This window comes from Saccopteryx bilineata, chromosome 3, assembly GCF_036850765.1.
Source record: "Saccopteryx bilineata isolate mSacBil1 chromosome 3, mSacBil1_pri_phased_curated, whole genome shotgun sequence".
In the NCBI taxonomy this organism is placed as follows: Eukaryota; Metazoa; Chordata; class Mammalia; order Chiroptera; family Emballonuridae; genus Saccopteryx; species Saccopteryx bilineata.
In genome coordinates this window covers 265,891,845-265,915,280 of record NC_089492.1, presented here as the reverse complement: position 1 = coordinate 265,915,280, position 23,436 = coordinate 265,891,845, and the positions used below count along the sequence as shown (strand labels likewise).

General features: G+C 44.6%; 1 protein-coding gene and 1 pseudogene across 1 annotated transcript in view; one reads left to right on the top strand and one right to left on the bottom strand.

The window, feature by feature from the left end:
• Positions 1–7,548: 7,548 nt before the first annotated feature.
• Positions 7,549–23,436, bottom strand: part of CLSPN (claspin) — a 37,706-nt gene continuing 21,818 nt past the window's right edge. The window contains exons 13-25 of the mRNA XM_066269699.1: positions 23,049–23,248; positions 22,055–22,209; positions 19,652–19,878; positions 17,548–17,659; positions 16,472–16,547; positions 16,152–16,255; positions 13,430–13,594; positions 13,205–13,326; positions 12,473–12,600; positions 12,037–12,142; positions 10,583–10,665; positions 10,162–10,323; positions 7,549–9,850 (exon numbers count right to left, since the gene is read on the bottom strand). Of these exons, the coding sequence (XP_066125796.1) occupies positions 9,740–9,850; positions 10,162–10,323; positions 10,583–10,665; positions 12,037–12,142; positions 12,473–12,600; positions 13,205–13,326; positions 13,430–13,594; positions 16,152–16,255; positions 16,472–16,547; positions 17,548–17,659; positions 19,652–19,878; positions 22,055–22,209; positions 23,049–23,248 (1,751 nt within the window). The 3' untranslated portion in view covers positions 7,549–9,739. The remainder of the gene's footprint in view (positions 9,851–10,161; positions 10,324–10,582; positions 10,666–12,036; positions 12,143–12,472; positions 12,601–13,204; positions 13,327–13,429; positions 13,595–16,151; positions 16,256–16,471; positions 16,548–17,547; positions 17,660–19,651; positions 19,879–22,054; positions 22,210–23,048; positions 23,249–23,436) is intronic.
• Positions 20,474–20,952, top strand: LOC136329144 (high mobility group protein B2 pseudogene; annotated as a pseudogene).

Sequence of the window (23,436 nt, the reverse complement as noted above, 5' to 3'; positions counted from 1 at the left end):
AACTTAGGGAAATCAAATCATTTTCACCTCTTGAGGTTAAATAAAGATAATATGCCTTGAACATTGTTAAATAACATAATATGAACATTGTTAGTTGGGCTCCCAAGACCAAGCACAGCCCTGGAGGACATTTAATGTGCAGGAGAGCCCTTAAGGCAGATTAGAAGGAAAATAATTCCCCAGAATTAGCTCATCTTAGGAAAGAAAGGCCTACAAAGCTGGTGACCTAGTTGTTTTCTTCATCCATTTCTCCTTTGCTTCTTAAAGGTAAAGTGCCACTCAAAGCTATCAAGAAATTGTGTGATCACACTAGGTAAGATGGTCCATTCCCCACCCTCCAATATGGCTCTTTCTTCAGCTATAAAATGAGGGGGACATACATCAAATGTGAAGTTAAAATAATTTGTAGAAGGCTTAGGACCTTTTATTTTTAGGCACAATATTTGCAGTACACCCCGTTTAAGATCTCTCCCTGTCTGAACCCTCCACCCTAAACTGCTCATGATGGGGCTCCAGGAAGCATTTAAAGCTCAGTGAGCACAGTATCAAGTCCACTGTACCCCACAGACCTAGGAAATGCATCCTGCCCCAACCTTCCCTCCCACTCCTGAAAGGAAAAAGGGGAAACTGAGGCATGTTTTGGAGCTGCTGGAAGAATGAAATAGACTCCTTCTCCCCTGAGTGGTAAATGGTCTCTCCCAAACCTCTCTTCCACCCGCAGACCAGAAAAGCCAAATCCAAGGTCCCAAAGCTGTTGGAACATCCCAGAGCCCACAGCAAAGGGAGTGAGTTAAATAGAAAATCTGATCTGAAGGAGAAATGAGAAAAGGGGTGCCCATCCCACCCCCTTCCTAGCAGCTGCCTCTGTGGGCTCTGTAATCCCCATGCCCTCTCCCCCACCCCATCCTCTGGCCGCCCACCTCTCCTCCACTCACCCCATTCATCAGTAGGAGGGCTTGGTATCAGCACAGCCTTTCAGGGCCTGACAGGTCCTTTCTGGGTGCCCCCCACATGTAACCACTTAACCTCCAGCACAAAGGGCCAGGCTGAATGGGCTTGGAGCTGATGGCTCGTGCAGAGGAGGGGGCCTCAATAGGATTTGGGGAGCTGGGTGTATAAACGGCTTTGCTCCAGCGGCCCTCAATGGAGGAGCTGGAGTCGGGGCATGTGCCGAAGGGAGGAGTCCGGCAGCTGCATCCCGCCCCTGAACAATGATTTATTCATTCTCCTGGCACACACAGAGAACACAGGCTGGGGGAACGTGGCCCCACAAATAGCCCTTGGCCTCAGCTGATTCCCATGGCAATCATCTTGGTCAAGAGCACCCCCTCCGACTTGTAATTTATTGCCTGAAGCCTGCCCTTCCTCTTCCCCATGAGGAAGTTGAGTACATTATGGGAGGCTTTGCTAGCCCAAAGGTCAGGCCGGCTAACTATGAATTGGGTCCATCCACTCTCAGTCCCACTGGCTCTGAAAGCTTCCTGGTCAGGTTGTTTTTTCTCACCCATTTCATAGCAAGAAAAACTGTTATAGAAATAAATAAATAAATAAATAAATAAATAAATAAATAGCACAGACCTTGGTCGTCTCAGGACTACCCAGGGGAAGGAATGAGAAAGAAGCAGGGAGTTGGGGAACTTAGCCTAGAAATAACAGACAGGTGAGGGAATGCAATAAAAGCTTGCTGGGATAGTTCATGGCTGCTAACGAAAGATGACACGTTTGTTGTCCTCACTCCTCTCCCAGCCCCCACCAGTTCCTGGAAGAATCTTTGGTCAAACTTTGGGACTAGGAGAGAGAATGAAGACAGGTAAACAAAGGTACTAAAACCTGTAGATTAAAAAAAAAAATGTTGGGTGGGTAGATGGTTTCAAGAAGCTAAATTGTGACAAGAATAAATGGGTTTTGCCCTCTCGCCTCCATACCTCATGTCACCAGGGCCAGATCACACACACAAAAAAATCATAATAATAAATAAAACTAAAAATCAATAATGTTAGTAGAACAGGGAGAACCAGATTGAAGTGACATCCTCAGACTGGCCCCCGGGCCTCCTGGCCCCAAGCTCATAATTACCTTGTCACACAGAAAACAAATCTATTGTGGGTGTTAAGTGTGGTGGGCTGGGAGATTCTGGGCAAGGAGTCTGCCCAGCTGAGGGGGAAGGGGTTGCAGTAGGAAGACAGATTGGACTTTGGTGCTGGGGTGGGGGGAGGTGTGGGGGGTGGTTTGAGATGAACAAAACCAAGGCCTAGACAGGTTCAGAAAGTTTTCTTCTTTTAGACTAGAAGGTGAACACAGTAAGGGAGGTGAGCCTAATACTGATACTGGTGGTGGGAACTGAGAGGGGACAGGAAAAGGCCCCACGCCACGCCTCTGACAGTCAGGAGAGCGGGTTGCTTTGATGCTGCTGCCCTCTGGCGGACATAAAAAAGACAGCACCAACACCTCCTATGCTGGAAACTAATGGTACTGGAAACTGCAAAGCGGTCTATCATTTCTTGTCCTAAAGCCTTGCCCACCAGGACTGGCACACATGCAGGCTGGATTCCCCAGGAAACAAACTCAGACAGTTTAGCCTGGAGGGTGTTTGTTAAGAAGTGTCCTTTGGCCTGACTTGTGGAGGCGGAATGGGTAAAAGCGTAGACCTGAAACACTGAGGTCACCGGTTCGAAACCCTGGGCTTGCCTGGTCAAGGTACATATGGGAGTTGATGCTTTCTGCTTCTCCCTCCCTTCTCTCTCTGTCTCTCTCTCTTTCTGTCTCTCTCTCTCCTCTCTCTAAAATGAATAAATAAAAATCTTTAAAGAAGTGCCCTTTGGATCAGCATCTGTGGAAGGGAGGGAACAGAAGCTGAACCGCCATATAGGGCCATGATAGCCTCAGCCAAGCGCTAGGGGAGTTCTGAAGCTAGAATGGTCCTCAGAATTGTCTGGAAATGAGCTGAGATGGCCAGGCAATTATTCCCCTGTTGTCATTGGAGGTGGGCTGTCCTGAAAAGGGGCAAGACCTTGGGCAAGGCATTCTCTGCAGCTGAGGCAAGCCCCGAAGGGGACGACGGCTGAAGGCTGTCTGCAGACAGTGCTCCAGTAGCTGGGCCGGCAGGCCTTCATGGAAGAGGGATAGGCTGGTACACTGCAGGGTCTACCCCACACACCATGGATACTCGTTCAACATGTGTTAAATGAATGGCAGGATAAGATCATGCCTCATGCTCCAGGCTCAACAGGACAGCCCATAGGTCTCAGTTATTCAAGCTGTTATACATCAACCTTTGGAAATGGTCACCAGGGCCCTAATGCTCAGATCCATGGACTCATTCATTCAACAAGCACTCATTGATGTTTACTATGTGCTAGGCCTGGAAGCAGACACTTTACAATTCTTTTTTTACTTAATCCTCACCACTGTGGAGCTAGTATTAACTCAGATTATTCAGATGAGATCAAGTTATTAAGTGGCTTTCACAGTCCAATGACACTTTACAAAATGGCACTTACAATGGAACAAGTGCTATTGCCGCTGCCAGATTCCTCAGGCCAGAAAGGGTCTTGGCTCTGTTCTGTGTGCATGTGTGTCGGTGGAAAGATGGCTCTTTCTGCTTTCAGCCCGATTTCCTCTATCAAAGCCAAGAATCTCCATAGCCTCCTGCTGCAACTCCTTCCTAACGATGATGCTGCCCAGAGGTAACCACAGGCTTCGAACCTTCCTTCCTGGTTGTGACTACGTGCTAATTCCTTCCCTGGCTATTTTTAAGGATTTTTTTTTTTTTAACAGAGACAGAAAGAGTCAGAGAGAGGGATAGACAGGGACAGACAGACAGGAACGGAGAGATGAGAAGCATCAATTATCAGTTTTTCGTTGAAACCAATACCTTAGTTGTTCATTGATTGCTTTCTCATACATGCTTTGACCATGGGACTACAGCAGACCTAGTAACCCCTTGCTCGAGCCAGCGACCTTGGGTCCAAGCTGGTGAGCTTTGCTCAAACCAGATGAGCCCACGTTCAAGCTGGTGATCTCAGGGGTCTCGAACCTGGGTCCTCCACATCCCAGTTCAATGCTCTATCCACTGCGCCACCGCCTGGTCAGGCCCTTCTCTAGCTATTTAGGGGAAGAGACAACCTTTAATCGCAAGTGTTCTTTGGTCATCTGATCATTGGGAAGTCATAAAACAGTAAGTTCTTCCCCTAACGTCTAACTTCAGTAACTGCTGCGATCATTTTGGGGTACCTTTGAAGGGACAAGAGGTGGAGGTTTCTGTTCTGGAAACCTCTCTGTCACCTGCGCCTCTTGCTAACCCACTGGTTCCGTAGGAGGCGAGGGCTAGAGAGAGAAGGCTGTCAGCTGCTGTTCTATTCTAGCCCTGACACACTCTTATCCTCGGCCAATTAAACCTCTCAGCACTCCCAGCCAACAACATAAAGACTGTAGTTTTCTCATTTAGATTCTAATCATAAAGAACTTGAAGGAATAAGAAGGGGGAAGTTGAATGTCATGAAGCAATTTCTGGGTCTGACTACAGAGACATAAAGTACCCTCAATACTCCTCACCCCCTCCCAACCACACACACACACACACACACACACACACACGTGCACGAGCATGCCTTTCCTCCTGGGCCCTCAGAACCTAATTTTTCACATTTGGAAAACCCAGATGATTTTTGCCTGGGTCCATCTGGTTTTCCAAATAACCTGTCTATTTGATAAATAACGTAAGTTAAATTAGACAAGACAAAGAGAGGGGTGGGCAGTCAGCTTTTTTCTTTCCCTCAGCCTCTGAGAGAAAGGGGATAAAGAGCCGACACCACGATTCACTCCCAGCCACCCTGCCCCAGCACTCTCCACCGAGACTGGCCTGGAGCTTGAGCTGCCTCTTCACCCCCACCTCCACCCACCAGCCACCAAGAAGACTAACTGTGGTTCCTCTGAAAATAAAGGGGAGGAACCCAGGCATCCAGGCCCACAGTTTTGCCAAGCACCCTTAGGCTGTAACTGCTTCAAACTCCCTTTTCCTATTAGGTATCCCACCACAGGAAAGAACTAGATCAATAAACTGAAAATGAAAAAGCTTGAAGGTGAGAGAAGAGAGGACAGAAAGAGGGAATGGAAAGGGTGTGGACAGTACAGACCAAGACAATAGAGCTACTAGGGGCAGAGAGAGCTGGCACCCGGGTATAAAAAGGTAAAATCCAAGGTGACATCAGCCATGGACAAAGCTGTACCTACTTCCCCAGCTCACTGTGAAAGTCCAGGCACACAAGCAGACCACCATCTTGACCACTCTCACAAGTCCCAGCCCATGGCTGGCCATCCCTGGTCCTGAGATGGGCCCATGGGCTGGTAGTTGTGGAGACTGGTGAGGTGTGGCCTCTCCTTCCCAGAGCCCCACCATAAAGGAGGCACGAGCACCAGTCCTTCCCTGGCATTAGCTCAGCCTCCATCACTTCACATTAATTTGTCCCTCTGAGCCTAACCACAACCCTGTGAGCTAAACCAAGCTGCTTCACGTTAGCCTCATTTTCCGGGTGAGGAGAAAGAAGTTCAGAGAATGATTTATCCAAGGTCCTGTCACTTGGAAGTTGCTGAACAAGGGCTTCAGGTTTCACATAGCAACCACCTCTATTCTACCTCACTAGAAAGCTTCTCCGTAGGTCATTCAGCTCCAAGCTTTTCACCATTAGCTCTTCCAGGCTTCGGGTCATTCATTACCCAATCAATACTCACTTAGGTATGTGCCAGGCACAGCACTACCCAAAGCATCCATTTTTAAACAAAACAGATATCGTCTGTTTTCACAGAATTAAGTTGAATGGGGAAGACAGACCTAGACAAACAATAAGGTGGCAAATGGCGATTAAAAAAAAAAAAGGAATAGGAAACTAACATAGGTAACTTAAGCCATCTCTGAGGAAGTGAAATCTAAGCTAACACCTGGAGAATTATACATCAGCCAGACAAAGGGGGTAGAGGGAAGGGCATGTCGGGAGAAGGAAGGACACTGTGGGAGCCTCAGCTGAGCGTGACGTGAATGGAGTGGCTGGGAGGTTGAAAGGCACAGCTGAATCACAGAGGGCCTGTAGGTCATGAGTTGGAAGTTAATTTTGAGTACAATGAAAGCCATTGAAAGGTTTTAATTGGGGGAGTGGCATCCTCTAAGTTTTGTTTATACAAAGGTCACCCTCTAGCTGCTATGCACAGTGGGCAGAAGGGAAGCGAAATAGATCATGAGGCTGCTTTAATATCCAAGCAAGAAGTTATGGCATCTTGGAATAGAGCACTGGCTACAGAGCTAGAAGTGAGCTGACTTCCAATGTAATCTGAAAATAGAAATAACGGGACTTAGCCTGACCTGTGGTGGCGCAGTGGATAAAGCATCGACCTGGAACACTGAGGTCACAGGCTCAAAACCCTGGGCTTGCCTGGTCAAGGCACATAGGACAAGCAATGAGCAACTAAAATGAAGCAACTATGAGTTGAAACTTCTCACTCCCCATGACCCTCCCTCTTTCTCCTCTCCCTGTAAAAATCAATTAAATCAAGTCTTTTAAAAAATAAGTAACGGGACTTAGAGACTGATCATGGGACTAAGGAAGGAGGTGTCAAAGATGCCCTTCAGTTATAAAATAAATAAGCGATGGGAGGCAATGGACAGCACGGTGACTAGAGTTACTAATACTATATGATGGCATATATATATATATATATATATATTTTTTTTTTTTTTATTTATTCATTTTAGAGAGGAGAGGGAGAGACAGAGAGAGAGAAGGGGGGAGGAGCTGGAAGCATCAACTCCCATATGTGCCTTGACCAGGCAAGCCCAGGGTTTTGAACCGGCAACCTCAGCATTTCCAGGTCAACGCTTTATCCACTGCGTCACCACAGGTCAGGCTATGATGGTATATTTCAAAGTTGCTAAGGGAATTTTTTTTTTACAGAGACAGAGAGTGAGTCAGAGAGAGGGATAGACAGGCAGGAACGGAGAGAGATGAGAAGCATCAATCATTAGTTTTTCATTGCACGTTGCAACACCTTAGTTGTTCATTGATTGCTTTCTCATAGGTGCCTTGACCACGGGCCTTCAGCAGACCGAGTAGCCCCTTGTTGGAGCCAATGACCTTGGGTTCAAGCTGGTGGGCTTTTGCTCAAACCAGATGAGCCTGTGCTCAAGCTGGCGACCTCGGGGTCTCGAACCTGGGTCCTCTGCATCCTAGTCCGATGCTCTATCCACTGCGCCACCGCCCAGTCAGGCGGTAATAGATCTTAAAAGTTCTCATTACAAGAAAAAATATTTTGTAATTATGTATGGTCATAGATGTTAACTAGACTTATTGTGTTGATCAGTTCACAATATATACAGATATTAAATCATTAGGTTGTACACCTGAATCTAACATGTCATAGCTTAACAACCAAAAAAATAATCCTTTCAACTCATTTGAAGGAATAAGATGAAATAAAATGGCAAACTCAGGAGGAAGAGCAGATTTTTAGGAGAAAAACCACATTTTTAAAGATGTTAAACTTGAGAATCGTGTGGCAAAGGACTTTTTTATTTTTTTTTATTTATTTTATTTTTTATTTATTCATTTTAGAGGAGAGAGAGAGAGAGAGAGAGAAGGAGGGAGGAGCAGGAAGCTTCAACTCAGCATTCCAGGTCGACGCTTTATCCACTGCGCCACCACAGGTCAGGCCGCAAAGGACTTTTAACAGGTCTGCAAAAGAAGCTACAGTGGTGACGCTGGCAATTCCTTATGCTTGCAGAGTAACACTTGATATAATGCATCCACCGACAGATTCCAACCTAAGCTTCACAGCACCTGAGATAGGCATGAATTACCATCCTCATAGATAGATATAAAAGGGGCTCTGAAAGGGAGCGGTGGTAACTCTCACCTCGGACCAGTGGCTGCCAGTCCAAAGGCTGTAGAAACAGGTATCGTTTACGTAAACTCTCCTCATCTGTACTGAACCCAAACCACTTGGCAAGTTAATTTGATCAATTCACTGGAGTTGAGAAGCCTGTGAGGGGCCAGTGGCAGCAGCCCCTCGCTCCAGAAGGCTTCCCTCGGAGACAGCCTGAACACAACATGTTCCTCCACTCTGGACAGGCTCTGACCTAAGGGTGGGCATTCAATCCGGACAGAAAATCCTGCCTGCAAGGGATTGGGATTTACTGAAAAAATATATACATATTAAAACATCTTTACATACATTTTCCCCCATTAGAAAATTACAAATATACAAACTTAATTTCTGTCAAAGTCAGCATGCTGTGTATTAGAAACAACTGGAGGAAACCTATTCCCTAATTTCTTTCCTTTTTTTTTTTTTATTTTTTTAGAGACAGAGTCAGAGAGAGGGATAGACAGACAGGAATGGAGAGATGAGAAGCATCAATCATTAGTTTTTTGTTGCAACACCTTAGTTGTTCATTGATTGCTTTCTCATATGTGCCTTGACTGTGGGGCTACAGCAGACTGAGTAACCCCTTGCTCGAGCCAGTGACCTTGGGCTCAAGCTGGTGAGCTTTGCTCAAGCCAGATGAGCCCGCACTCAAGCTGGCGACCTCGGGGTCTCGAACCTGGGTCCTCCGCATCCCAGTCCGACGCTCTATCCACTGCGCCACCGCCTGGTCAGGCCCTACTCCCTAATTTCATCAATTAGATTGGCATTGCCCACCTGTCAATTAAAAATTGGCACAATTCATACAACTTCCCAAGTCCAGATCCTGACAGCGAAACCACATTATTCAAATAAAATGTTTTTTGCAAGGCAGCAGTGATGCTCAGTTCTGAGGAGGGGAAAATCTGTCTAAAAATCTGAATGTGCCATGGTAGTTCAGGGAAACTCACGAATGATGGCAATTCTCTTAACAATATTTTGATTAAACTCCATGATGGTCTTCTATCAAAATAAGCAATGAAGGATCATTAAAGTATCCTCTGACTGATTAGGGCAGTATACTTCACCCAGGTGAATGTAATAAGTCATGGCTGTTTTTTTCTCTGTGAGGATGGGGAGGGAGGGCCCGGCGCAACAGCGTTTCAAGTAGTCCCGGAAGAGAGAGCTCTGTCCCACAGGCTATCTCATGTGAACAGACACTGGGTATAACTTTTTATCTTCATCCTTATAAACCAGAAAATTGGGGCCAAGGCCTCTCTGACTTGGGAGTCCTTACCATAAAGGAGGCAAAGGTTAATCGGCTGTCTTGGGAAGAGGCGTATAGGAAAATGGAAGGGGCAAGACTCGAGAACAGCCCCTCAGTTGGTCCCTCTAAGCAGCATGTCTTTCGCTGAGTGCTGGTTGTGATGGTACAGATCTGACGGATGTGAAGGAGCCATGCTGGCATTGCCTTCTCTGCTTTCTGTAAGTTTCTGTAATGCCACACTTTTTCCTCCTCCTCCTCTACCTCTAACCACTCCTTCCACAAAGAGGTATCAACCCAAGAAGCTGCTAGGATAAAATGTCAAGTACTTAATGAAGGAACTAATTCTTCACCCAAGTGTCCCATGAGTCAACGTTGTAAACACTGCAGAATTAAGATCAGTTTTGAAGAATTACGATCAGAGATGGCCAGAGCCACGCAGGGCAAAGAGCCGGAATCTCAGCCGGCAACCCTAATGCACTGGTTTGAAGGAAGGGGAGAACCGTCCACAGGAGCATCAGTTCTAGCCTTCGATGCCAGGACTCCTCCGGGCAGTCTCAGAGCGGGTGCTGGCATCCGATGCTGTTAGCTTTCCAAGTATCTGAAGATGCTCGGCTTCAGTCCTGAAGTGTTGTCACCTGTTTTGAGGCGCTTAGGTGATGGAGTCCTCATTAAGGACGGACCCTTTCTCCTCACCTAGAGAACAGAGGGAGAGTCATGGCCAGCTCAAGACCCTCATACAGGTGCTTACCTCCAATTAGCTCTTTGGCAACTCATAGTTAAATCATGACCGATTAATGACAGAAAACAAAAAGAAAGAAAGAAATGTAAACTTTCCAGGAAAATTTTCAAAACTGATTACCTGTTAGGGGTGGCAATGTCCTTGTACCTTATTGGGAAGTGCGAGATGAACACTGCAGCATAAGCCGTTAAGGCGGAAATATGTATTTTTGAAATAAGTAAATTCTGCGTCGGAAAGCCATCATATCAGTTCTCAAATTCCCTACCTGAGGCTTAGATGATTCCTTTGCTGCCTTAGCCTTGACAGGAGAAAGTGTATGGAAGACAAAGTTCCTTGCATTCCGGGGCGCACTGGGGTTAAGGTCAGAGAGGGCAGCCAGCTTCTGAAGTACAGCTTTGGGCTGGTTTAGCAGTGAGCCCGTCTTCAGCTGAGGAAAGAGGAGTCGTCTGGTATCAAATTCCAAGTGCCAAAGAAAGAACGAGAAGTCGATCTCTCCCTGTCTCCCTGGGTACCGAGAGGACATATTCCCACCCCACTCAGCAGAAGAGAGGTAGCAGGGTCCTCTGCCATCTACTTCCATTGCCTGTAGCCACCTCTCTCCCCGAATGACAGTATTCCCTTAGCGTGACCCGGGCCTTTAGAACATTGCAGATCATGATGTCAGGCTAACAATGTCCCCAACCAACCTGGTGGGCACTTCCCGGTCTGATGGCTTCAAAAGGATTTCTGAGTAAAGACACTGATTCTTGAATAACCACTGTGCGATTGGCTGAAAAGAATAAAGACAGAGACTTGTTCTGGGCAAAACTGGGTAGAACTACTTTTAAATCTAAACATGCTAAGAAACATTTAACTAAATCAATAAACCAAAGCCCCAAAAACTCGATTTTTTTTTTTTAATCAAGAGAGACAGAAAGAGAGACAGATAGGAAGGAGAGAGATGAGAAGCATCAATTCTTCATTGTGGCACCTTAGTTATTCATTGATTGCTTTCTCATATGTGCCTTGACCAGGGAGCTCCAGGAGAATGAGTGACCCCTTGCTCAAGCCAGTGAGCTTGGGCTCAAGGTAGCAACCTTGGGTTTCAGGCCAGTGACCTTTGGGCTCAAGCCAGTGACCATGGGGGTCATGTCTATGATCCCACACTCAAGCCAGCAACCCCACGCTCAAGCTGGTGAGCCTGCACTGAAGCCGGATGAGCCCGCACTCAGGCCGGCAACCTCGGGGTTTTGAACCTGGGTCCTCTGCATCCCAGTTCGACACTCTATCCACTGTGCTCTTAATTATTTTATAATGGCGACTTGAAACCATAGTAAGTGGCTACAAGAAGACAGACAACCAAGCTGAACTTGCTGACTAATCATTAACAGTAATAAAGGAATGGTAAGAGTATGGAACAGTATTTAAGAGCCTCAGCTCTGGAGTTAGATATATCTGGGTTCAAATTCTAGCTCTAACACTTAGGTATTTAATCCTGGGCAGCTAAATTAAAAAATATGGAATTCACTCCTCTGAACTGCCTGAGAACATAAAGCAAAACCAGCTACTTATACTCATAAAAACAACCTTCACAACCAAATAGAGTAAGATCCAAGAACACTGTCTCTCCTCAACTCTTTTTTTTTTTTTTTTTTTTGTATTTTTCTGAAGTTGGAAACGGGGAGAGACAGACAGACTCCCGCATGTGCCCGACCGGGATCCACCCGGCACGCCCACCAGGGGGCGACGCTCTGCCCCTCCAGGGCGTCGCTCTGTTGCGACCAGAGCCACTCCAGCGCCTGGGGCAGAGGCCGAGGAGCCATCCCCAGCGCCCGGGCCATCTTTGCTCCAATGGAGCCTCGGCTGCAGGAGGGGAAGAGAGAGACAGAGAGGAAGGAGAGGGGGAGGGATGGAGAAGCAGATGGGCGCTTATCCAGTGTGCCCTGGCCTGGAATTGAACCTGGGACCTCTGCACGCCAGGCCGACGCTCTACCACTGAGCCAACCAGCCAGGGCCTCTCCCCACCTCTTTAAGACACTTTTAGACACAGGTCCATGACTAAGCTGCAATAGCCCAATAGCCCCTAAAGGCTGGAGTCACCTCCCAGGCTCCAGCACTAACAATCCAGGGGGCTAGATCCTGAGGAGGACCAAGAGCTTACCATTTTTCTGCAACGCTTTGGCTGTAACTTTCTTGGCCAGCATCATAAACTGACTGTCTTCCCCAATTTCTTCTTCTCCTTCAGTTGCAATTTTCCCCTGCTGTGCCTGGAAATAAAAACCAGACAGCATGAACAGAAGTCTACAACTCCCCCAACAGTTAGCATAGCCTGGAGTAAGAAGCTAAGGTACTTGAGATATCATGTTTTCCTTTTTGCAAATTTTTATTGCTTTAGACAAAAAAAAGAAAAAAGATTTTCAACAAACACAAAAACATGCCCATGATAAACCTTCTCAAAGCACAAAAGAAAACTCAAGGGCTAAAAGGAACAGCAATACATTGCCCAAGATTTTGAAACTATCATGACAAGTTGGATGACTAGGTCCTCTCCTTATACACTAGGATCAAAAGAGGCAAATTTCTTGGAAATCCCCTACCTGGTCCCGAAACCACTGCTCTCGCTGAATTCGCTCCTTCCTCCATCTGGCTTCTGTCTCATCAAGCTGTTCCTCGATCTGTTCATCATCAGAGTCTCTGTGGAACAAGTCCATCTGGGAAGCATCATCTAAAGCAAAGAGTTAAGGCTATGAACATTCTGTAATTCCCATAGGAGAGGATACCTGGACACTTAGCATTTACCATATACTGACACATAGTTTCCCCATCCACTAAAAGAAAATAATGGTTACATCCAGGTCCTTCATCACAGCCTGCTATGGTTTTGATTTCCACTTCTCATTTTATACTGGACAAACATGCACATGATACCATTTGCTTCTAAAGCACAAACCAGCCCTGGCTGGTGTCTCAGTGGATAGAGAGTTGGCCCAGCGTATGGACATCCCTGGTTCGATTCCTGGTCAAGGCACAAAGAAGAAGTGACCAACTGCTTCTCCCCTCTCCCCCTTCTTTCCCTTTTCTCCACCCACAGCCAGTGGCTCAATTGGTTCAAGCATGGCCCCAGATGCTGAGGATAGCTCCGTGGGAGCACATCAGCCTCAGGCACTAAAAAATAGCTCAGTACTTGAGCACTGGCCCTAGATAGGGTAGCTAGGTAGATCCTGGTCAAGGCATATGCGGGAGTCTGCCTCACTATCTCTTCTCCTTTCAAATAAATAAATAAATAAATAAATAAATAAATAAATAAATAAAGGCAAAACCCAAGACACCTATGTTTTTCCATCGGAATTTCCTTGTTCGACCAGGACCATCGCTGTGCAGATCTCCATCTGCTAGGAACCTCTCTTGGTATAGACGTAGCTGTCGCTTATCATCATCTAACATCGTTTTCCTACAATAGGAAAAGTACAGTGTTCAAATCAAGCACCACTCTGGCTAGTTATAGGGTCTTAAAACAAACCCCATTACTCAGCAGGGCTTGTTGGGACACTGACATATGTATTTTCTTGATTTGATTCTGTAGTTCCTCATCCGAAGGAAGTACTTCATCAATTACGTCCTCTTCATATTCATCGATCTCTTCCCCATCATACTCGTCTGCACTTCCCACGTCACTCCCTGACACCTCTGCCTCATCCTCCAGGTATTTCTTCAATCTCCTGGAACATAATTTTGAATAGAAAATGCAACAATGAATACACACACAGAATATGGAAGCAATGAGAAAAGCGGAACACAGAGCCACCTAACAATAAGTTTAACTTCATATATAATACATTTGATAATATTTAGAAGTCTATCATTCCATAATACTGTGTGCCAGTACTGTGCTTTACAGACCTCACTGCATTATCCTCAGGAGGAGGTACTATTATTCCTTTCAATTTACACCTGAAGGAACTAAGACCCAGAGAGCAAACTACTTACCCAAAGTCACACAGCTAGAGGTAGCAGAGCCTGGATTCAACTAGCTTGGTGACTTTAAAACCAGAACTCTTGATCTCTTTACACATTTGAGACATACCTGCTAGAAGGCTCAAACTGTCTTGTTTTTTATTTAAGCTCACTAGTGTTAGGAGACAGAATGGATTAGAAAGGAAAGAGACTTGGATCTCTTACACTCCACCAAATCACAGACATGACTAAGGCTCAGAGTTACTGGTAATCAAAACCACTGCTAGTTAGTTTTCCTGACTCCAGTTCCCACTGAGAACAAATCTGCTGCCACCTGAGTTCAAAGTTCTGTTATCTTCAGCCAAGAGTGGCAAAATTTTGATGGCTTTCTGAAGGCTAATTTTTATCAAAGACTTACATTATTTTTTTAAAGCTGAGTATCCCTAAATCCTAGGGTTTCTGGGGAATTCCTTCACGGGCTACTAGCCTCTAAGTTTCCCAATCTTCCCATTACCGTCTGAGGAGTTCAACTTTTAGCTGTCATTCTTTATAAGATTTCATTTGGACTCTACACTTAAATAAGGTTTAAGAACCACTGCCGGAGCCCTGGCCGGTTGGCTCAGCGGTAGAGCGTCGGCCTAGCGTGTGGAGGACCCGGGTTCGATTCCTGGCCAGGGCACACAGGAGAAGCGCCCATTTGCTTCTCCACCCCTCCGCCGCACTTTCCTCTCTGTCTCTCTCTTCCCCTCCCGCAGCCAAGGCTCCACTGGAGCAAAGATGGCCCGGGCGCTGGGGATGGCTCTGTGGCCTCTGCCTCAGGCGCTAGAGTGGCTCTGGTCGCAACATGGCGACGCCCAGGATGGGCAGAGCATCGCCCCTGGTGGGCGTGCCGGGTGGATCCCGGTCAGGCGCATGCGGGAGTCTGTCTGACTGTCTCTCCCTGTTTCCAGCTTCAGAAAAATGAAAAGAAAAAAAAAAAAAAAAAAAAAAGAACCACTGCCTCAGAAAAATCTATAGATGACCCAAAGCTGTATGAGATACTTAATTCGACAAGTGATAAATCAGAACTCAAAACTGATCTGAAGCCCTGGCCGGTTGGCTCAGTGGTAAAGCGTCAGCCTGGCGTGCGGGAGTCCCAGGTTCGATTCCCGGCCAGGGAACACAGAAGAAGCGTCCATCTGCTTCTCCATCCCTCCCCCTCTCCTTCCTCTCTGTCTCTCTCTTCCCTTCCCGCAGCCAAGGCTGCACTAGAGCAAAGTTGACCTAGGCGCTGAGGATGGCTCTGTGGCCTCTGTCTCAGGCGCTAGAATGGCTCTGGTTGTGACCGAGCAATGCCCCAGATGGGCAGAGCATCGCCCCCTGGTGGGCATGCGGGGTGGATCCTGGTCGGGCGCATGTGAGAGTCTGACTGCCTCCCCTTTTCCGGCTTCAGAAAAATATGAACAAAAAAAACCCCTGATCTGAATAGAATGGAATGATGGGCTAAAAACTATAATATATATATAAAAAACAAAACAAAACAAAACTATAATATAACTCTAATAGGAATCAAGATGATGCTCTATCTGTGAATTCCAAAAGTCATCCACATACAATATAATATCAAATACCTATTAAAATGCTCTTTATAAAACTTGTAACATCATGGGAAATTGCTTATAGATATACTAAGTAAGAAAGAAAGCAAAATTGTATATATAAAAAACTGTACAGATTCCAACTATATAAAAATACATGCATAAAAAAGGTGATGAAGCAACAACCACCATCAACAGTTTAATAATGATAATGGATGGATGGTGAACATGGATGACTTTTAACTTAATGTTTCTATATTCTTTCAAATATTCTAAAATAAATGGTTTACTTTCAGAATCAGTACAACAACAAAACACTGAGAAAACAAATGGTGGTATTTTGCCCAAAACTAAGATGAAAAAAACCTGGAAAGACAGTAATTCATTGGGAAAAATTACTAGAAATTACAGTTAACTACTAGATCCTCAGGATCTAGTGACTCAGCTCTTATGACCTTTGGTTACATTCCAAGTAGTGTATTATGTGTTCAGAACAAGGACTATGGTTATATCCCTACACACAGCAGTAGTCAGATCACACTTGAAAGGAAACAATGTCATGTGAGACACAGCTGAAGGACCTAGAAATGTTCTGTACAGAGATAACACGTGAATGGATTTTCTTTAATCCAGGCTAACCACAAAAAGCAAAAAGAGAACCAGCAAATTAAGGCAAAAAGGTGGTAAGCTACAACTCAACTGTGAAAGACTTTCTAGCAACTGAAGGAATGTACCGAACACCTACATTTGCCTTTTCAACTTCTCGGACTGTCTCAGGAGCTCTTCTTCATCCTCCTCCTCGTGGTCTTCCAGAGCCTCGTCTTCGTTATCAGAGTCACTATGTTCATCCTGCAAAATCATATAGGGTCACACCCAAAGTGAGGCAGAATAAAATGTGTCCTCAGCTGAAGCAGGATTTATAAACAAATGCCCAAACATCTTATTCTAGGAAATTGCTTCTGATAAAACGCCAAACTTAAACTTTTCAAGAACTCAGACTAGGAAAAAAGAAAAACAGCAATACACAAAGTTCAGTTATGACAACTTTGCTCCCTTCAAACTCACCTCATCACTATCAAACTCATTATCATTTGGGACAAGCCGGAAGTCTCCAAATTCCTCTTCCTCACCTTCTTCTTCCCTAAAACGCAATCGACAAATCAATGGGTGAGTTGTTGAAAGCAAACTATGAGAATTTAAGAATTGAAAATATTTATCAGTACTAACAATCTCTCCAAGAAACAGAAAACAAGATATCGCTATCAACCTCCAGAACTCTTTTCATCTTGCAAAACTGGAACTCCGTACCCTTTAAACAGCTCCTCATTCTTCTCTTCCCTCAGCCCCTGGCAACCCTCATTCAACTTTCTGTCTGTATGAACTTGACTATTCTAAGTATCTCATATAAGTGGAATCATGTAGTATTTGTATTTTTTTGATTGGCTTATTTCATGTAGTGTAATGTCCTCATAGTTTATCCATGTTGTAGCATTTATCAGAAATTCCTTCCTTTTTCAAGGCTGAATAATATTCCATCATGTATGCCCCCCCCACACACACACAACACATTTTGTATCCACCTGGGCTGTTTCTACCTTTTGATTTAAAACTACTCCTGCTATGAACATGGGGGACCAAATCTCTGAGTCCATTTTCACTTCTTTTGTATATAAACCCAAAAGTGGAATTGCTGAATCATATTCTAATTTGAGGAACTGCCATTCTGTTTTCTATAGCAGTTTATTTTTACGTTCCTATCAACAGAGCACAAGGATTTAAATTTCTCCACATCCTCACCAATACTTGGAACTTTCTGTTTTTTCTTTAGAGTAGCCATTCTAATGAGTGTGAGGTAGTATTTTACTGTGATCTTGATTTTCATTTCCCTAATTATCAGTGATGTTGAGCACTTTCACGTGCTTATTTTTGCCTCTTTTTTACCCTGTTCTCTACCAACTAGATGAAAGCATTATAGTTTCCTTACATGCAAATATGAGACTCAGACCCACTGCAATGCTCTCAGACAGGATATAAAGCCCCTAAGATGGCCAGTTATTGCTAAGAGCATAAAACCTAATCCTAGAATTTATTTTGTAAGAAGATGAAGCCTTCCCAAGTTTCCACCAATCACTGAGACTCACCTGTCTGTTGGGAAAGAGCCTGAACAAAGAGCAAGTGCTTCTTCCATTGGATCACCCAAGCTGCTCTCCTTCTCTTGCTTATTTAAGTCTGATGGAGCCAGAGTGGAGTCATCTACATCACAACAAAGAAAAAGATCTGTCACCAAGGAATGACAGCTTTATCCTTTTTCTACCCATCTAAAGACATGCCAGTTCAATACAGTTCTAAGATACGCTTGCCAGAAAGAGTTTACCAGCTATTCATTCATTCGACAAATCCTTATTTAGTACTTGCTATGTACAGTAGCGAACAGAACAAAGATCCCCACTCTCACAGGACTTATATTCTAGCAAGGGTGTCAGGGAAAGACAGGGTTGTGCTGGCAGGAGTAATAAATGAACATTTATATGAAATTTAGTATACACCAGACACTTTTCTAAGCTTGGCACAAATATTAAGAGCAATCTTTTTTCCCCATTGATTTGAGGGGGGGAAGGAGAGAGGGTAAGGAGAAAGAAAGGGAAAGAGGTGGGGGAAGAGAAGGGAGAGAGAGAAAGAGAGAAGCATCAACTCATTGTTCCACTTAGTTGTGCACCCATTGATTGATTCTCATATGTGCCCTAACTGCGGCTCAAACCAGTGCCCTTTGAGTTGAGCTGGCACCCTTGGGATTGAATCGGCAACTTCAGTGCTCTAGGACAATGCTCTATAGACTGTACCACCAGCCAGGGCAAGAGCAATCTTAAGTCAACACTTCACCACCAAAAGAAAGTAAGGGCTCTACATGTCAGGGAGCTAAGCAGTAAATTCAACCTACATGCTAGAATCCATCATATCCTGTTTTCTGTAAACTTTTCATTGAAGAGTAAGAGATTTCTTTTCTAGAATACTTGGCCCTGGCTCGTTGGCTCAGTGGTAGAGTGTTGGCCTAGCGTGTGGATCTCCCAGGTTCAATTCTTGGTTAGGGTACACAGGAGAGGCGACCATCTACTTCTCCACCCTCTCCCTTTCCTTCCCCTCCCACAGTCATGGCTCAGTTGGTTCAAGCGAGTTGGCATCAGGCACTGAGGATGGCTCCAGTGGCCTCTACCTCAGGAGCTAAAAAATTACTCTATTGCTGAGCAATGGAGCACCAGCTCCAGATGGGAAGAGCATTGACCCCTAGTGGGCTTGCCAGGTGGATCCCAGTTGAGGCACATGCAGGAGTCTGTATCTCTGCCTCCCCTCCTCTCAGTAAAAAAAAAAATAAATAACAATAACAAAGAATATTTGTAGTGGCCTGACTTATGGTGGTGGCACTGTGTAAAGCTCGACCTGGAATGCTGAGGTTGCAGGTTCAAAACTTGGCCTTGGCCTGACCAGGCGGTGGCACAGTGGATAGAGCGACGGACTGGGATGCCGAGGACCCAGGTTCGGGACCCCGAGATTGCCAGCTTGAGCGTGGGCTCATCTGGTTTAAGCAAAAGATCACCAGCTTGGACCCAAGGTTGCTGGCTCGAGCAAGGGGTTACTCCATCTGCTCAAGGCCCACGGTCAAGGCACATATGAGAAAGCAATCAATGAACAACTAAGGTGTAGCAATGTGCAATGAAAAACTAATGATTGATGCTTCTCATCTCTCCGTTCCTGTCTGTCTGTCCCTCCCTCTGACTCTCTCTCTGTCTCTGTAAAAAAACAAAACAAAAACAAAAACAAAAAAACAAACAAACTTGGCCTTGCCCTGTCAAGGCACATATGAGAAGCAGCTACTATGAGTTGAAGCTTCCTGCTCCTCGCCTCCACACCTCTCACCTATCTCTCCTCTCTCTAAAATCAATAAATAAAATCTTAAAAATAAATAAAGTCACACATCTAAATTAATTATTAAAATAAAAAAATTTTATAGAAGAGAGAGAGAAAGGTGGGGGGTGGGTAAGGGAGGAGCAAGAAGCATCAACTCATAGTAGCTGCTTCTCGTATGTGCCTTGACGGGACAAGGCCAGATTTTGAACCTGCGACCTCAGCCCATTGCACCATGACAGCTCAAGCAATAAATAAAATCTTTAAAAAAAAATACTATCAAGAATCTAAAAAACCCCCAAAGAATACTTGTGGTGATCTTGATGCACTTTGTTGGATATTTACCCTGAGAGGTGAATTTTCCTGAACAAAGATTCAGAAGTTCCTCCATGTTCTCTTTCTTGTTGCTCTTCCTGGGCAGAGCTTTTTCATCCTGAGATGTGAATTTTCCAGTACACAAATCCAACAGCTCATCCATGTTAGCGTCCATGGCATTCTCATCCATACTGGCCAATGGTAATCGAGGCTTCAAAGCTTGGTACTGATTCCTGTGGTTTCTAACATTTAAGAACCTACAAGCACAATGAAGAATGTAAGAAACACTAGGGAAAAAACAAAGTAGTGGGGGGAAAACTCAACTCATTTCCAATACCAAAGTTAGAAGCTGAATCCCAAACCAGAATACAAAAGATTCAACCGTTAGCTTTGTGATAATCTAAAGAAGAAGGAGCCCGACAAGGCGGTGGCGCAGTGGATAGAACGTTGGACTGGGATGCCGAGGACCCAGGTTCGAGACCCCGAGGTCGCCAGCTTGAGCACAGGCTCATCTGGTTTGAGCAAAAGCTCACCAGCTTGGACCCAAGGTCGCTGGCTCGAGCAAGGGGTTACTCGGTCTGCTGAAGGCCTGCGGTCAAGGCACATGTGAAAAAGCAATCAATGAACAACTAAGGTGTCGCAACGAAAAACTAATGATTGATGCTTCTCATCTCTCTCTGTTCCTGCCTGTCTGTCCTTATCTCTGATTCTCTGTGTCTCTGTAAAAAATAAAATAAAAAAAATAAAGAAGGAGAAGGAAATTTTACAAAAGAATAAATGCTATTCAAAAAGTAAAGCATAAGATAGACCCGGCCGCATGGCACAACTCTAAGGAAAACCTACCACCAGACCATGTCAGCAAAGGAAAAGTCCAAGTTCAAAGATATGGCCAAGAGCGACAAAGCGCGCTATGACAGCGAGATGAAAAACTACATTCCTCCCAAAGGTGACAAGAAGGGAAAGAAAAAAGATCCCAATGCTCCTAAAAGGCCTCCATCTGCCTTCTTCCTGTTTTGCTCTGAACATCGCCCAAAGATCAAAAGTGAACACCCTGGTTTGTCCATACTGCAAAAAAAACTGGGTGAAATGTGGTCTGAACAGTCAGCCAAAGATAAGCAACCATATGAGCAAAAAGCAGCTAAGCTAAAGGAGAAATATGAAAAGGATATTGCTGCATACCGTGCCAAGGGCAAAAGTGAAGTGGGAAAGAAGGGTCCTGGCAGGCCAACAGGTTCAAAGAAGAAGAACGAACCAGAAGATGAGGAGAAAGAAGAGGAAGATGATGATGAGGAGGAACAGGATGAAGATGAAGAATAAATGGCTGTCCTGTAATGTGTATGGAGTATGTTTGTATGCTCAGGCAATTGTTTGGCTAAGAATGTGAACTCAAGTGCAGCTCAATATTAGCTTCAATATAAAAACTGTACAGATTTTTGTATAGCTGATAAGGTTCTTTGTAGAGAAAATACTTTTTTTAAAATGCAGGTTGTAGCTTTCTGAGGGGCTACTGCATACAGTTAGATTTTAAGGCTTCTGATGTTAAATGTTTCTAAATATTTAATGGTTTCTTTAATTTCTTGACTTGTATATGGTAGCAAAGCAGACTCGGAATTAGTTTCATCTCAGTAGTAAATTTTGGGTTATTTAGAATGTTGCATTTTGTTTTTTAAAAAGTTTTGCAATAAAATTATGTATATTAAAAAAATAAAAATAAATAAAAAGCCTGACCAGGCGGTGGCACAGTGGATAGAGCGTCGGACTGGGATGAGGAGGACCCAGGTTCGAGACCCCGAGGTCGCCAGCTTGAGCACGGGCTCATCTGGTTTGAGCAAAAGCTCACCAGCTTGAGCCCAAGGTCACTGGCCCGAGCAAGGAGTTACTCAGTCTGCTGAAGGCCCGCGGTCAAGGCACATATGAGAAAGCAATCAATGAACAACTAAGGTGTCGCAATGTGCAATGAAAAACTAATGATTGATGCTTCTCATCTCTTCGTTCCTGTCTGTCTGTCTATCCCTCTCTCTGACTCTCTCTCTGTCTCTGTAAAAAAAAAAAAGTAAAGGGTAAAGGGTAATTTGGCTTCAGATGATGCGAGAGTAGGGCTTGGCATTATGTCCACGTAATGTGCCACAGCTCTGTCAATTCTCAATCCAACCCAACAATCATAACATGGTAGGATGGATACAGGGAAATTTGACGCCTTTACAAGAGCTGCGCATTTCACATGAGGTAAGATTGAAGGATGCCAGCAAGGGTTATTTACATTTCATTTTCTGGAGACTTTTTTCAAGCTTGTACTGTAATATTAATAGTCTGTATACCTTCTCTTTCTCAGAAGAGAAAGCACAGATGGAGTGACTGAGGCTCACTTTATTTTTAAACAAAACTAAGCAGTACCCAGCACCATCCCACCCACAAAAACATAAAACTACCTACCCATCTGCATCCAACAGTTGGCTCTGAGTGTCATCTTCCAGTGAGAACTGGAAGTCTCCTGTTCCTAGGAAAAGTGTCTTGGGCTCTGGGGAGGCGTTATACAGATCCTGGGAATCCTCTATGGGAAGTGAAGGCTCAGACAGCTTTCCTGAACTCTGGCACCAAAATAAAACCAAACAAAGACATAACATTTTACAAATGTCATTCACTGTCATGACAACAACAGAAGTTGCTATTTGTAATACTTAATTTTCTCTCAGGCAATTGCAATTGAGGAGGATAATGCAGGATCAAGAGAAATATGAAGAAAAATATCTCCAAGACAGGAAGAACACTGGATGAAGCTTCTTTTTAATACACAAAGGGAGTGGATTTTTAAACTGAAAATATATAATGTGGTAGGAGTTGGCTGGCTTGGGTACTTTTTTCTTTCTTTTTTATTTAAGCACTGTAGGAAGCAAAAGGGGGGAAAGATCAAAATACCATTATCAGCCCTGGACGGGTAACTCAGATGGTTAGAGCATCGTCCTGATAGCCAAGGTTGTGGGACTGATCCCTGGTCAGGGCACATACAAGAATTAACCAAGTAGCCTGACCAGGTGGTAGCACAGTCGATAGAGCAGTGACCTGTAACACTGAGGACCCAGGTTCAAAACCCGAGGTCATTGGCTTGAATGAGAGCTCATCTGGCTTGAGTGCAGGCTCACCAGCTTGAGTATGGGCTCACTGGCTTGGCTGGAGCTCCCTGGTCAAGGGATGTATGAGAAAGTAATCAATGAACAACTAAAGTATTGCAACTATGAGTTGATGCTTCTTATCTCTCTCCCTTCCTGTCTGTCTGTCCCTATCTCATGCTGAAAAAAAAAAAATTAACCAAGGAATGCATGAGTAAGTGAACTAACAAACAAGTCTCTCTCTCTTTCTCCCTTTTTCTCTCTCTAAAATCAATAAATAAAAATTTATAAAAAGAAAAATAAAACCATTACCATCTCACCTTAGAAGCCGAGCTGACCAAACTGGCTCGAAATAGCCCAGGGGAAGGAGATCTGAATCCCGCTGCTGTAGGGATAAAACTAGTGCCAAGGCCTGTTTGTCTGTTGCAGGGCTGATAGGAGGGAATTGTGGAGCTAGTGAACTCAAAGCTGCTGTTGTGGCTGCTCTCCTTTGTTAGCAATGAGCATGAATCATCTTCATCTAAAGAAAGAAATAAAAAACTTAAGTGTGTGACTCCAGAAATAAAATGGATTTGTTTAGGAAAAAGAGTTGAGAATGGAATTATCAGGTAACATTCACAGGCAAATCTCTCAAGTTTTATGTTCCAAAACATTAAGTTAAAGGTAAATTACAGTATTCTCTCCATAAAACCAATAAATAAAATCTTT